Source organism: Emydura macquarii, unplaced genomic scaffold (assembly GCF_026122565.2).
Source record: "Emydura macquarii macquarii isolate MOO-44397 ecotype Brisbane River unplaced genomic scaffold, CSIRO-AGI_Emac_v2 contig_1253, whole genome shotgun sequence".
Classification (NCBI taxonomy): domain Eukaryota; kingdom Metazoa; phylum Chordata; order Testudines; family Chelidae; genus Emydura; species Emydura macquarii.
In genome coordinates, this window is record NW_027131390.1 from 82,881,185 (window position 1) to 82,897,479 (window position 16,295).

Consider the following 16,295-nt stretch of genomic DNA (forward strand, 5'->3'; position numbering starts at 1 on the left):
CCAAGACTATAAGTGGGAAACCAACAACCTGATTCTCAAACATATCTTCTTGCTTGGGGTTCCCCAGAAATAGACTTCTTTGCCGCCACCATTAACAGAAAATGCCAAAAGTTCTGCTTGAGAGGATTTCTAGGATATCAGTCCATGGAAAATGCCTTACTTATCTTCTGGTCAAAAAGTCTCCTTCATGCTTATTCTCCAGTGTTGCTCAGGCAGAGTCCTAAACAAAAATCAGGCAGGACAGAGTCCAAGTAATCATAACTGCACCAGTCTGGCCAGGGCAACAGGTTCCCCTGCCTGATTTGTCTCACATCTTGTCCAGCACTAAAGTTACCAACTACTTCTAACTGAGGTTTCAGGGTCAAGTTTGAACAAGCTACTGCTCTAGGCTTGGCTCCTAGACTGTTCTGATTCTCCTCCTTTCCAAGAGGAGCAAGAAGTTTTGTAGAACAGCAGAAAGGAGTCAACTAGTAAAATGTACCTGTAAAGATGGAAGAAATTCCAATGTATCCAGCAGCATTTCTTCCCTCTCCAGTCTCCCATTTTTATAATTTTTTGATTATCTGGTGGGCTTGGAGAACTTAGTCCTCTCTCTGAGTTCCATTAAAAGTTCAGTTAGCAGCTATCACAAATTCCTATTCCTCTGCAAAGGTGTTTTCAGTGTTTGCTCACTTGTGACTTACTTCCAGATTAATCCAGGGGTTAACTAATATTTTTTCTGCTTAGCAGAGAACCCAACCCTGCTTGGGATTGAAATTGTTCCTTAAATGTCTAATGAAACCTTCGTCTGAACCACTAGCTAAATGTTTCTTTCTACACTTATTTATGATGACTATCTGTCTTTTTGGTGGCTATCCTCTCCACTGCAATAGCGAATTCTCCCCTACTCAGTTTTCTGTAAGGAAAAGTTATCCGTCCATGCAAATCCTGGTTTTTTACCCAATGTGCCCTAGGACTTTGGTATCAGTCAGGTCATTCAGCTGCCAGACTTTCATTCTAAAGTCAGCTGAGCAGACAGGAAGCCAAACTCCACACCTTAGATGTTAAAAGGGCATTGGCCTTTTGTCTGGACAGACCTGAACCCTCTTGGACCTCTCCCAAACTTTCTCTTTTTGCAGACAGAACTAAAGTGACCCCTGTTTCCACCGCAAGACTTTCAAAGTGAGTTTTGGGTTGTAGCCTCTGAGACTGCTAATGTCCAGTCTTCTCCTAGGGTTGTAGTCTATTTCACCAGATCTCCGTCTACTTCCACTGCCCTATTGAATTAACTCATTGCAGAAATTTGCAGATGTGCCACCTTGGCTTAGATTCATACCTTCTCAAAACACTATGCCTTAATATGTGCCTCTAGGGCAGATGTTGCCTTTGATACTGCAACAGTCTTAGCTCCCACCTCCTTCAGGGAGTACTGCAAGGAATCATCTTAGGTAGAGCACTCATAGGGACATTACTTGAAGGAGAGGTTCCTTTCCTTATACAGTAACTGGTGTTTTCAAGATGTTTGTCCCTATGAGTGCTCCGCTACCTCTCCCTCCCCTTCCCCTATGCTTGAGAGTCTTGCTGTGTGAGACTCTGCTATAGAGAAAAGGTCCATTCATCCAACACTGCCCTATATACCAGGGGTGGCCAGACTGTGCTCGTGAGCCACATGCAGCTCTTTTACAGTTCGGGGGCTCCGCGAACCGCACTTTGACCTTCCCCCATTCTCCACCTACCAGACTGGGGTGGGGAGCTCTGCGCTTCTACCCTGTGGCCTGGTGGTGGGGCTAGAGGATTCTGTCCAGTGGGGATGGGGTTTTGGGGATGGGGTCAGTAAGTTTGGGCACCCTGCTATATACCTCAATATGGGGCATGATGATAGCGAGGGTGCATGTATGGAGTAAATGTTACCAAAATGTTACCAAAAGTCTGATCCAAGGAGCCTAGAGTATATGTACATCTGAAGCAGAGCAGCAGTAAGGAAAACATCTAGAAAACTCCAGTTACTGTAGAAGAGAAGTAGCCTCTTCTTTTTATCTATCTCCTTCTTCCTATGGTCTTTGAATAAAGGCTACTGGTCTGCACCCAAAAAACTGTAAAAGTAAATACATTTAGGTAAAAACCAGTCAAGAGCTGTGGTCTAGTGAGGGGGAGGCCACCAGGAGATTGATTTTGCAGATGGAATGTTATTTCTTCTCTTTTTGGAGATGGTGTCCTAATGTGAAGGTTCCCACTTTTCACAACCACGTAGATATAAGATCTAGGGATCTTTTTCATTCTCCCGTCTTCATTCTCCTTCATAATCCACACTGAATGCAAAGACTGTGCTGCGTGGATTATTCCACATGGTTCTACTGCACAGTGTTACAATGGGATGGTACTGAACTGTACTAAGCAGAACCATGCTTGTTTTTTTTAATGGTTATAGGTAGCACATGTGGGTGTTCATTGGTAGAGATGATTACAGAAGAATTTTATCAGGAAACATAATCTAATATGAATTATATTGAGCATCTTGGGTCATGTATATTTGTCTGTCTGTTTTTTTCCTAAACTACCCTTATATTCCTGACTGGCTAAAAATAGCTTAATTTTGTTTTTTATCATTCAAGTGAATATATCTTGAGCATATAAACTGCTCTGTGGTGCAGACTAGCTGAGTCACTGCTTTTCAGGATTTCTTCCAGAAAACAGTGGAGTAAACAAATCAATGTTTTTCAGTGCATTAGAATTTCTGATGTTTTGTTTTAGGTCCTTGTATAGCATAATATCATCCTCATCAAAGGTCTTTAGTTTGCCAGAGACTGTTGTACCAGCCTGAGTGGCCACGGTTGAGGGCATCATACTAATTTTGTATATACATAATTACTAATAAACATTCTGGTTAGCTTTTAGATTCATTTACCAAGTACTGATGGGAAGGGTGCAATCTGCATAATCAGGGGTTGTTATGGAAGATGTATTGAAATATAAATCCATTACATTGAATGAGGGGGCAAAAATGGACTTAAGGTCAGTGATAGCTTCATGGCACACTTGTTTCTGAGATGCACATTTGTATATTATACTAACATTTCATGTATATCTGAATTACCTATTAATGTTGACACTAAATCCGCACCCAGTTAATACTGTCACACAATATGTTAGAATTTTATGACATTAAATGCACTTTACATGCAGCAAGATATATTGCTTTCTAATTTTTTTTATTTGAAAACCTATTATAACGCTTGGCACTTCCTCTGCTAGGGAAGCATTAGTTTTAATTTAATGTGGGTGATCTTTAAATGCAAATATATCAAAGTTGTCATAACAGATTTTTTTTCTGTTATGAAAATGTTTTTATTCTCTAATGGAGCATAAGAAAACTAAAACAGACATCTGCCATATTACATGATATTTTTTTATTCTTTCTGGAATATTATCTTCCATTCTTATTAATGCATCTCAATATGACACTTAAATATTTTGTATATAGTGTTATTTATTAGTTTTCTCCTGATTCCCTGTTGCCTTGTACCTTACATAGTCAATTACATCTTCAAAAAGTGGACATAAAATGCTACCAAGCAGAAATTTCATTCACCCGAATGGTGGTGTTTTTTACACCAGGTTTGTATTCACTTGTCAGAAGTGTTAATGGCTATGCAAGGTGCAAGGCAAAGAAGAATCAGCCCTTTCATTTTTATTTTCAAGGGGTGCACCATCTTGCCTTCAAGGGTCATGTAAGAGGCCTGATCAGCAGAAGGCAACAGATCTGCATATATGTGGTCATTTCCTCATTCCAATGAATTGTAAATTAAGCTTCTGTTGCTAAAATGAGAGTATTACTCTCTTACATTCAGGCTCCTTTACACTGTCAGTGGCCTTAATGTAAATGAAAATCAGGGTAAAAATCAACGGAGTTGCTTTTTTTCCCTTTTAATTTAGCAGATTTAACTTAATGGGGGTTTGGGTGGTTGGGTTTTTTTTTTTTTTTTAACCAATGTATATTCAAATATCTCAGTAATGCAGTGCAGCTGCTTTTAACAGCACCGAACACCACAACAATTTTGAGAAAAGAAATAAATAAAATGTTTTCATTTTAAATACATTCTGATCACTTTTTTAAAAATATGTAAATATTTAAAATATAATTTTGACAATGACAAAAGTTAACAACCCAGTAAAGACAAAAGGACTTGAAGTTAAGGCTGACATTTGATATCTTAAGCTATGATACTCTGTTTTGGGCCTTTTGTTAAATCTTGGTATTTCAGTTTTCTGACATCTGTGCATGGTGGTGTAATGACTTCACAAAGAGATGTGAAAATAAGCTATAAATGACTAGGTTCTTGCTCACTGCCACAGGAGGAAGGCTAGATGCAAGAAAAAAGGTGGAACATAAAGCCAACACACCTGCAAGTCAGAATCCATGAAAGCAAAATCAGCAGAAGCACCAGAAGTATCTTTCATGTTCCATACCACTGATTGATTCAGTGAGGAGTAATAGGGCAAAAGTCTATGTGCTGAGATAATTAGAGAATCAATGGAGTAAGACCTATCAATAAATTGATATGGGTAGAGCTAGACTGGACAATCCCTTTGGTCATTGCCCGTTGAACAGCTGTTGTGCAACAGCAACAAGCATGACACAAACCAGAAAGCATGTACCAAAAGTGGCAAGGCAACCTAGACACTAGCAGTGAATGCTTGACCTAGCTCCACTAACTACAGCAGTGTTGCTGATGCAGAATGGACTGGTATTTTAAATTAAAGCAATTTAAATCACTGATTTTAATGATTTAAATCAGCAGACAGGATACCTTGATTTAAATTATTGGTTTTACTCTTGTTTTGCTTTTATGCTTTAGTTATTTCCCTAAAGAGAGGTTGATTCTTATTCAGTGGTGATCCATCAGTGCTTTGAACAGAACAAAAATAGCACAATCAACATTGTTATAAGAGACTGGAAGATTTTGCTTGAAATGCTCCATTTTGTCTGCTGGTATTTATCTTCCTCGGAAAGGATTAAGTAGGTTCTACTACCTCAGTGGAGCATTTATCATGCCCAGAAAAAAGGAAGGTGGGATTGACTCAAGTCTCAAAACTAAACCCTACCCATGCAGAAAGGGAAAGCTGTGTATGGCCCAAAACTGAGGCAGTTGGTCATGGCTTCATCTACCACGAAGTTCAGTGAAGGCTTACATGGCAAAAAAAAATTGTACTTTTTGAAGTAACTGCACAGAGTAAGAACCAGCACATTAAAAAGTAGTTTTAGCATTCTACAAATTAATAGTAGGCCCATGTGAAACTAGGTTATATTTGTGACATTTTTAATTTTGTGAGGTAGTCAAGTATTGCTGTGGTCAGATCTAAAAATGTCTAAAATCTCAAAACCATCTAGCTGTCCAACTGTTCTTTTAATCCATATTCTTATTGCAGTATGGCTGGGGGGTGATTCTTTATGCAGTGGGTGGTGGTATAATTTGATTGTATAAATAGGTGTGTCGTGCAGCATATGCTGAAAAGAGATTGAGCACTCATTCAGCCTAAAGTCTTGCACAAATTTATTCCACAATTTTGGGCCCCTCACTGCACTTACTTCCTCCACCATTCCAATCTTTATTTTCAGATGAAAACTGGGCTGAAATGTTCTGGATGGGCAAAGCAATTATGGTAAGGAGCAGAAAGAGATGATTTGTGAGGTAACTAGTTGACTTGAATATACATCATGTAATAGTTCTTTGTGTTGGAGTGACAGTGAATGCACACCATCTATAAAACAGACATACTTCTAAAACCATTTAATACAATAGTGTGCAGTCACAGATAGCATGCAAGAGAACTGATCTGGCTGAGAATTCAGCCATGTGATCTGCAAAACTTCCATAAACAGTAACCAATCATCCCTATAAACCTAATTTCTGTGAGACTGGGTAATGGGGGGCAAATTGCTTAACATTTCGCAAGATCAAGGCCCCTTGAGCACTGATTACAGCTCAATACAAGGAGCTGAAGTCCAAATAAATAAATAAAAGTGCCAAAATGTACTGTCATTAGAATTGGAACACCCTTCTGGCTCCAAATGAAAGTGTTCTAGCACAACTCAAGCCCTGGCTGTAATGTCTTTAGTAATATGTAGGTACCACAAATTGCATACCGGCATGGAGAGACTAACAGTGACTAAACAAGTGGTGTGCTGAGACTATCAATACTCTTTTTAATGTTTGTATTTCTGTAGTGCCTAGTTGCCCTAGTCATGGACCAGACCCCATTGTGCTAGGCACTGTACAAACACAAAACAAAAAATGAGTGCTTACAAGGCATCCATGTTCCCCATGTTTTTCCATTTTCATTCTACTTAGTCACATTGGTGCCTTGCAACTCTTTCTCTGCAGTGCTGTGGACATGTACTCAACAGAAGGGGGAATACTTTATATGAGCGATGAGAATCTAAGGAGTCAGAATAGGCTTATGTTGGGTTTGGCACATATTAATTCAGAGTTTGGATAAACCACACACCTTTTTGGCAATTCACTATCTTTCTAACTACAATATTGCTTTCACGTGTCACTTCTCTTCTTCTCCCCCCCCCCTTCTTTTATTTAAATTAGAATCTGTCTGCTAGTTTCACCCCTTATGTTCATTTCATACTCCAGTTAAATTTTGCATACTGGGGTAGATATGAACTCAGGCATTCTTAACTGCCTCAGATATCAAGCAATAAATATATATGGCCCTTTACAAAAGATTGTATTCTTCTTCACCACTGGAAACTTCCTAAGCCACCTCATCTTAGTGAATGGAAATAAAATATTGCTACAACACTCATTATAAAGGAAATAACAGCCAGAAGTGGCATCTTTGAACCAATTTTTTTTCACTTGGGATTTTCTACATGGTCATTTCTTGAGTACTTTCACATACTTTAGCGTTTTATATTGTCTCTCTCTCTCTCAATCTTATTTTCTTTCTCTCTGCAATGGCCCTGTAGGGCCTGAAGGGATCCCTTTGGGTCAGCACTACCCTTTTCCAGGAACAATATCTGTGGAATAGAAAAAATTGGTCACTGAGAAACCGGCCTCAGGGAAGCAGTTTAGGGTTTGGGAAAATCAGGGACTAAGGCCAGAGTTCCAGCAACAAGGTAGGGTTGCTTCCTGGTCCTGGCTAGGTTTTTCCTAGGATCATCCCTTTTCTGAAAGAGCTGTCCTAGGAAATCTGTAAGGGTGCTCGATACACACTGCCAGCTGTCCACATTTTTGGGCTCAGGATTATCCCAGATATCTTGTGGAGTTTTATGTACCTCAGAATTGGCAACCCTAAAGAAAGGAGGGCTGGAACCTCCCTCTCTCTGTAGTGGAAAATTGGTCCTACCTTTATGTTTCTAGGCAGCCTCTCTTTCTCTGTTGGGATCAAGGGAACACAGCAGGGAACACAGTGATCTCCAAGGCAGCCAGAAGTGTAGTTCAGGGTTCTGGTGAAACCAGTTGGAGAATGGCCTCAGATATACAGGAACCCCCTTTCAGCAGTCACGGAGAGATGTGGAAGAAAATAGTATTGCTGACTGCACTCCTAAAGTTTGGGCAAACAATCCTCTGCTGTCTTTATTTTACTTTGTCACTGGGTTTCTTTTTTTATAAGCTTAGGTTGGAGAAGGGCTGAGCTCATTAAAAGAGAACTAGAACAAAGTTCAGGACTAAAAACAGTGTTCTTGGTTTTGTTTTCTTTTTTTCCCCCACAAGCATCGCTTTCCTTTTTTTGTTTGTCCTACCACACACCGTTTCCATTTTCTCTATAAATCTAGTTGTACCTGACCTCTGTATGTTGCACATACATTTGTATCCTCTGTACAGGTGCTGAGCATAATCTGTCCTTGAATACAGAACTTAATTGCTATGTCATCCTATTTTAAAAGCTTGTAAATTTCTATGTCTCTCCAAGTCTCTGTGCCTTGGTCATGCCATTTTGGACAAGAAAGTTTACAAAATCAATTTAAGTACAGCCTTAACCATACTCGGATACTATAAAATCATCTCATTGGTACTAAATGCCATAAAATAACCTAAATAGATAAAAGCTCCTTCCTTTTTTTTAATCCCATATTTTCCATCTCTTGTAAAATATAATAGTATTGTAATTACTTTAAGAAAAGCAGTATAGTTCTATACTCTTTTACTGTAAAATCAAGTTAGGAAAAATAACAGTTCACTTGTATAAAGACATGATAAATAGCCATGTTTAGAAATGCTATACAAGTGGTTTACCGTAATTAAACAAGACCACTTACATATCTGTTCTCTGGCCCTGCAGTGACTTCCATAATGGAAAATCCCAATATCAATGCAGAGCTCCTTTGACGTTAACACCACTCAGGTGCAGTGGTACGCTCACCCAGAGCCCATTGCAGGATCAGACCTGAGAGGAAAAAAATCAAACATAAATTTTATGATTTTCATATCTAATCCATTTTAAATTTAAATGATGCTGGATTTGTTTACTTACAGGAACTTTGGATGGAGTGAAGAAGATCACTGGGTTTATCAGACTGTCATAAATCAGTATCCAAGTGACCTTCAGAACAGAAGAACTCTGTACTTGGATATGCTACAGAGACATCTGCCTCACCAATCTAGGCATGATCTGGTCAGTGCTACTTCAGATGCTAGAATGTTCCCTTTCTTTTTTATTAATAATAATAATAATTAATAAAAAAAGGATTATAAAGAGTATTAGATAATACGCTTTTATTACCAAAGCTTAGGAGAAAAAATATTTATATTTTGAAATGAATTCAGTTTATGGGGGTTAAGAGGAAGGTTTCATATTTATAAGTACTATCAAGACTGAGTATCCCAGTTCATGTTTAATTTGCTCAGATACCTGTAAAAGAATTCTGCAAATTTATCATTGAATCATAAAAGACTAGGGTTGAAATGGACCTCAGGAGATCATCTAGTCCAACTCGCTGCTCAAAGCCGGACTGACCCCAACTGAATCATCCCAGTCAGGGCTTTGTCAAGTGGGCCTTAAAGGTTTTTAAGTTTGGAGATTCTACCACCTCCCTCGGTAACCCATTCCAGTGCTTCACCACCTTCCTAAAGAGAGAGTTTTTCCTAATATCCAACCTAGACCTCCCCCACTGCGACTTGAGACTGTTGCTCCTTGTTCTGTCATCTGCCACCACTGAGAACAGCCTAGCGCCATCCTCTTTGGAACCTCCCTTTTCAGGTAGTTGAAGGCTTCTATCAAATTCTGCAGACTAAATAAGCCCAGTTCCCACAGTTCTTCTCATAAAGTCACTTCTCAAAACAGGGGCTGTGGCACTTTTATAATTCTATCTACCCTCTTGGACATCCCAACAACAACAAATCCAGCTTCCTAGGATTGTTTATGCTTATAGGTGTTTACGTGCACTTCATACTATCCTTGCACTCTGCCTCCCTATTCTCTTCTTATGAGCAGATACAGTATTGTTACACTCTGTGGGACCAATCATTCTAACTGGTCCATGGCATGTAGTTGAGGGGGGGGGGGAAAAAAGAGGAAGGTTACCCCAAACTCAGAGTATTTTACCAAAAGAGATGCTACTGAAAGTGCCTTCAATAAGCATAATGCCTTAGAAATGGATTACTGGTGGGGGTGGGAGGGGGAGTTGCACTCCATAGTAATTCATGGAATCCTGTAAATCTTTTCAGGGCAGAGTGGAAAAAAATGTGCAAAAAGTGAGCATCTCTCTATCTTTGCATGCTCTTTCGCTGCAAAAAGGGATAATCAGTCCCTCTAGGAAAATTTCTTGCGAATTTCAATACTTCTCCTGCTCTCAGGTACTGAGCTGGAAGATACAATTAGGGTCCATGGGCCTTGTGTCACATATATGAAAACAAAATGTGTAGGTCTAGTTTTAGCCTCCCAGCCTTGAAAGGATCCATTTTTTTAAAAATCCAAAAATACTTGGTTATATTCCAGTTCTGATCTATTATTCTCTTAACCAACTATATTTCACCATTCTAAATATAGAAATATTACAACAGTACTAAAACTAATTCTTAAAATAGTTACATAATATTAGCATAAATAAACTGGGTTTATTTAATTCCTACATTAGTGATTGGCAGCATATTTTAGAAGCTTGGATGTTTTGTTTCCTTTTTGACTGTTTGACAGGTGTGAAATTAGCATAAATTAGGCTTTCTGAAACACAAGTAAAATATTAACAGTTGGATATTAGATGGAAGGTATTTTAAAATTAAAGTTCTTCATACTGGAAAATCTTTGAATAATTAACTAAAATCTGACGGGTTTTAACATATGGAATCTTTCAAAGATTTATTTTATTTTTTTAAAATTTGTTGAATGTTTTCCTTTTTCCTCCTAAGAGTTGTCTGAGTGCTTTGAATCTATTTTAAGATGGGCATACTTGTCAAATATTCTGTCATTTTGAGGATGTGTCATGGGTAATTGTAGCATTATTATTTACATTATGATAGTGCCGAGAGATATTGACAGAGATTTGGGACCCTAATGTGCTAGGAATGGAGCATAAACAGAGTCAGAGACAGTCCCTGTCCCAAAAATCTTAGTCTAAGCGCTTGCCACTGTCAGTCTTCCTCACACTGTCATGCCTTTTTATGCTAGTAGTCCTGTTCATTTCAATGGATTTTTGTGGAGTAAGGCCCTGATCCTATTCCTATTCAAGTCTCAAGCCCTGAATAGATGAGACCAATGAAGAGTGGGTTCAAGGAAGTAATGGTACAGCTGTTGGATTCTTTGAGGAGATTAAAGACTCATCTCCTCCTTTTTTTAATATACATTGTTTGGAGAACCAAAATATATTTCTAGTATTTTATAGGTTGGGCTAAAACATGTTGAAACTGGCTATAATAGCTGCCCTTCCTTTAGGATAAATGTAAGAAACTGTTAAATTCTTTATGGAACCAGATAGCTGAAACTGCAGCTTCCATCCAAAACAAAGGAACATATAGGCAGGGAATTTTGCTGGTATTGTTTGTGAAGATGTGTGTCTATGAAAGAGAGACAGAAAGACGAGAGAAGCTGACCCAGAGAAGGAGGGAAAAGTCAAGGATACAGCCTGAATAAGTGCTGTGAGCATGATCCTAGGAAAAGCCTAAAGAGACCTTTTTTTGGCTGAATGCTCACACTTCCAAGCCTTTTTCAGCAGCAAAGAAACCTTTTATTTGTTTGATTCCTTCTGTGTTCAGAGAAACAGGACTTTGTACATTCTTTTTGAATAAACGGGATTGCATCAAAGTTATCTGGCTCCATCATCTGTTTCTCCTAACAAAACAATCTGCAGGACCCTGAATTTTGGCTAACTGCAGGGTTTTTTTAAAAAAAAAAAAAAAAAAAAAAAAAAGGTAACACTAGATTTCACATTAGGAGAAATAGTGAGGCAAATTAAATTCTCTTTTATGCTACATTATTGCAACTCTATTGACTTCAGTAGAACCATGGTACCATAAAGAGAACAGACATTTGTCACTATGGACCTGGTCTTGCAAGGTGTTGTATATCTTCTGTGAAGTCATGAGCGCACTCAACTCCTGTTGAAGTTAGAGAAATTGAGGGTTCTGAGCACCTCACAGAAGACCCTCAGCATCTACCAAAATCAAGACCTACATTTTTAGTTCCATAGGAATATCGTTACATTAATTTGTAATGACTTTAGGGTTTGAAGTAATGTCCAGAATTATTTTATCTATGGTTTTAAATCTTTCTGAAATGTGTTACTTTTTAGGTTGCTCATGAAAAGGCGTGGGACCAGTACCATTTTGCTAGGAATCAACGTAGAGCTTTGCTTCTAAACTGGGCTGAGGCTAGAAAAGCCTTTTTACTGAAAGCAATAATAACTATTGCTGAAGCCTGTGCTGCTCATGAGACTGAAGTGATGTTTGCTAATAATAGAAGAAAGCAACAGGAAATCTGTGCGGATCTAAAAGGAAAGGTAGGCTCAATTACAAGACCACACATAAATATCTTGGTAGTTGTGTCCTGGTGGGTTTGCAATTAACTCAAGCAAAAATTGCAGAAGCTATAGTATTACGAGAAAAAAATCCTAAATGGAGACAGGATGTCATATATTCTTATTTTTACTAGTCCGATTTAACAAGAAAAATATATATATCTGTACGTGAGTGAAGAAAAATGTGATCTGTGGGCAGAGATCTATTTTTTTAATCCCTCCATACTCTTGTGCACCTTTAACTGCAAATGACTGAGGTTATTCTATTTTATACCAATAGTCCTCTTTGACTTCCTTGGAGCTCATGCATGCTTGAATAACTTTATAAAGATATTCTCTTGTGCTAATATCGGTTATTTAAAAATACAAGTTGTGCACCTTAACTGGCATAAATCAGTGCCGTTCACTGAAGTCAATGGTTCTATGCCAATTTATAGCAGTTATGGATCTGAGCTATCAAGAATAGGCATGTATGAATAATAACCCTGACATGAGAAAAGATGAAAATGTTCATGCCAGAATGTCACCTTCCTGTCTGAAGTGTCCTTTTTCCAGTGGCGCTGGCCCTCATTATTATAACTCTAAAACTGTATCTACACTAGCAATGTGAGTTGTTTGATAAGGTTGAGAGAAGGTTAGGTAAAGTGATTTAATATAAAGAGTTCTGAAGGAACTCAAATGTGAAATTGCAGAACTACTAACTGTGGTATGTAACCTATCATTTAAATCAGCTTCTGTGCCAGATGACTGGAGGATAGATAATATGATGCCAATTTTTAAAAAGGCTCCAGAGGCGATCCTGGCAATTACAGCTGGTAAACCTAACTTCAGTACCAGGCAAATTGGTTGCAAATACAATAAAGTACAGAATTATCAGACACAGATGAACATAATTGTTGGGGAAGAGTCAACACGGTTTTTGTAAAAGGAAATCAGGCCTCACCAATCTACTAGAATTCTTTGAGGGAGTCAACAAGCATGTAGACAAGCATGATCGAGTGGTTATAATGCACATAGATTTTCAGAAAGTCTTTGACAAGGTCCCTCACCAAAGGCTTTTAAGCAAAGTAAACTGACATGGAATAAGAGAGAAGGTCCTCTGCTGGATAAGTAACTGGTTAAAAGATAGGAAACAAAAGGTAGGAATAAATGGTCAGTTTTCAGAAAGGAGAGAGGTAAATACTGGTGTCCTCTAGGGGTCTGTACTGGGACCAGTATTCAACATATTCATAAATGATCTGGAAAGAGAGGTACACAGTGAGTTAGCAATATTTCCGGATGATACAAAACTACTCAAGATAGGTAAGTCCAAAAGCAGAATGTGAACAGTTACAAAAGGATCTCACAAAACTGAGTGACCGGGCAACAAAATGGCAGATGACATTCAATGTTACTAAATGCAAAGTAATGCACATTGGAAAACATACATAAAAATGATGCGGTCTAAATTAGTTGTTAACACTCAAGAAAGAGATCTTGGAGTCATTGTGGATAGTTCTCTGAAAATATCCATTCAATGTGCAGTGGCAGTCAAAAAAGTTAACAGAATGTTGGGAATCATTAAGAAAGTGATATATAATAAGACCGAAAACATCATATTGCCTCTGTATAAATCCATAGTGTAACCACATCTTGAAAACTGTGCAGATCTGGTCACTCCATCTCAAAAAAGATGTATTGGAATTGGAAATGGTACAGAAAAAGGCAACAAAAATGATCAGGGGAATGGAACAACTTCCGTATGAGAAGAGAGAAATAAAACTGGGACTTTTCAGCTTGGAAAAGAGATGGCTAAGGGGGGATATAATAAAGATCTATAAAAGCATGACTAGTGTGGAGAAAGTAAATAAGGAAGCATTGTTTACTCTCTCATAACACAAGAACTAGGGTCACCAAATGAAATTAATAGGCAGCAGGTTTAAAACAAAAGGAGGTATTTTTCTTAACACAATGCACAGTCAAGCTGTGGAACTCTTTGCTAGAGGATGTTGTGAAGGCTAAGATTATAACAGAGTTCAAAAAAGAATTAGATAAATTCATGAAAGATAGGTCCATCAATGGCTGTTAGCCAGAATGGGCAGGCATGCAAAACCATGCTCTGAAGTGTCCTTAGTTTGTTTGCCAGAAGCTGGGAATGGGCGACGGGATGGATTACTTGTTCTGTTCATTCCCTCTGAAGCAGTTGGCATTGGCCATTGTTGGAAGACAAGATACTGGGGTAGATGGACCATTGGTCTGAGCCAGTATAGCTGTTCTTAAGTTCTTAAGTAAAAGGCTAAAACTGGGGATGATTGGAACCTGGTTGAGAGCAAATGGGCTAGGGTTAGAGGGAAAACCTGGAATAACATCAGTGTGGGGAGAAACAAACTCTAGAACCAAGCACCCCAGAGACAGATGAGGCAATTCAGGAATCCCATGCCCTTGGACCCGCCATACTGCATTTACATTTTAAGGTCCTGACACTCATGTGGATGGGCACAAAGCAGAAAATGGGGGAATAGGGCCGGCCAAAGGTAGAAAAGGAAACCAAATAAAAATCTGACACACATGCAAAGCATCGCTTTGCTTGTATGATCACATACCTTCCACTCCTTTTTCTTTTCTACTTAGTGTGAATAATAAATAATGGAAAAAAGTAGAACTGGTCAAAATATGGAAAACATTTTTGTGAGAAATTTCAGTGGCTTATGAAAAGTTTCATTAGAAACTTTTAGTTCAAAACCAAAAATTATTGAAATTTTGTTTTTTCTTTTCCATGCTTTTATCTTCCTCTTCCCTTTTTTTCTTTTTTTCCATTTTGGCACTGGTAGTTGGAAATGGGGAACTTTGGAAAGGATGGTAGGAAAAAAAGGAAAAGATCACTTTTTTTTTCCATTTTCCAAAAAGAAGAAAATTCCAATTTTGGAAAAAAAAGGAAAAAAAAAAAAAAAAAAGCTGAAGAAAATTGAGTTTCATGCAAACAACTTCAACTAGCTCTAGAAAAAAGGAACTAACAAAGGCCAAACAGAGGAGCAGTTGAGATGAATAGATGGACAAAGGAAAAACAACAAACATGGAAATAAGAGATGTGCCAGTTACCACCCTGATCTCCTTACTTGTATTTTGTATCTCTTACCAATTCATCTAATTTTTGTCCTTTTTAGATTGTATACGCTTGAGGGAGGGGATCAAGTTTTCCATGACTGTACAGTGTCTATTACATTTTTGGGCAGTAGTGTAATACTAGTCATAAATAAAAAGAATAAATTGAGTAATCTCTATTCTGTAATCTAGATTCATACTTGTTAAACAGTTTGTGAGTGTAGATGCAGCCTTCAGCATATCACCTTTGCTGTATTTTTTATCCTTTTTAGTTAAAATGGTTAAGTATTTGTAAATGTGATCATATCTGTTTTGATGGGTTCCAAGCATCCTATGGGTGTGTTTAAAAAATGGAGCTCCAGTCTATGGGAGGAAGAAAAGTCTCAAAGTTTAAAGTGTGAGGCTGTGAGCTAAGATACTAAGGTTCTGTTTTGGGTCTGCCATCGGCTTCATTTGTTACCAGGGCAAGCCACACAATATCTTGGTGCATTAGTTTCCTCCTCTGTAATAGAGGGATGATACCTACTTACCTAACATTTGGGTTATGAGACTTAACTCATAAACAGAGCTGGGTAAATAACTGATTTTTCAGTTCTTCAGTTCAGAGGAAGTTCTTAACTTTTTTTTTTTTCCTTCGGAGTTGAATCCAGTATTTTTCAGAATTTTTGGCAAATTGCAAAAGCATGTTAGGTGAGTCAAATGAACATTTTGTTTCCAACAACTTTTTAAAGGACTAGATTCACAAAGGAGGAGGAAAATAAGGTTCCCCTCCATAACCTTCAGCCCATTGGTTAGGGTACTCACCTTGGATGAATCTGAATCCTTCCCTTGGACAAAGATTTAAATCCAGGTCTGTTCCCTCCCAAGTGAGCACCCTAACCACCAGGCCCAGTGTATTTAATTAAAAAATTAAACTGAGTGAATTTGTGCCAAATTCACAAAGAGTTGGCCAAACTAAATTGCCTTTTTTTGGGCAAACAAGCTATTTGTCCAAACGCTTTTACTCAGCTCTACTCATAATGCAAATAGCTATCAGATCTTCAAATGTCCCTCATAAAATGGTAAGTATAACAATGTTATATTGATGGTAAACAGATCTACCACTAATCCTTAAAATTAATGCTAGTCTGTTTCTGAAGAGCAATTTAATGAATTTCAATTTCCTCTTTTGTTTACTTATGAGAATTCATACCTTCTAGAATCTGGAAAAGTTGATGCCATGCCTTTCTTGTCCCTGTCACAGGGCTTTTAGTAATGGTTCACAAACATT

The 16,295-nt window shown here is 38.1% G+C and overlaps 1 protein-coding gene across 3 annotated transcripts in view; it reads left to right on the plus strand.

Moving 5' to 3' along the window:
* The window catches only part of CCDC148 (coiled-coil domain containing 148), a 110,961-nt gene that overhangs the window by 42,970 nt on the left and 51,696 nt on the right, over nt 1-16,295 (plus strand). For all 3 annotated transcript variants that reach the window (XR_010920130.1, XM_067549881.1, XM_067549882.1), the window contains 2 exons: nt 8,469-8,607; nt 11,720-11,926. Coding sequence is in view for 2 of the 3 variants with exons in the window: in XM_067549881.1 (XP_067405982.1) it covers nt 8,469-8,607; nt 11,720-11,926 (346 nt within the window). In the remaining variant the exon portion in view is untranslated. The remainder of the gene's footprint in view (nt 1-8,468; nt 8,608-11,719; nt 11,927-16,295) is intronic.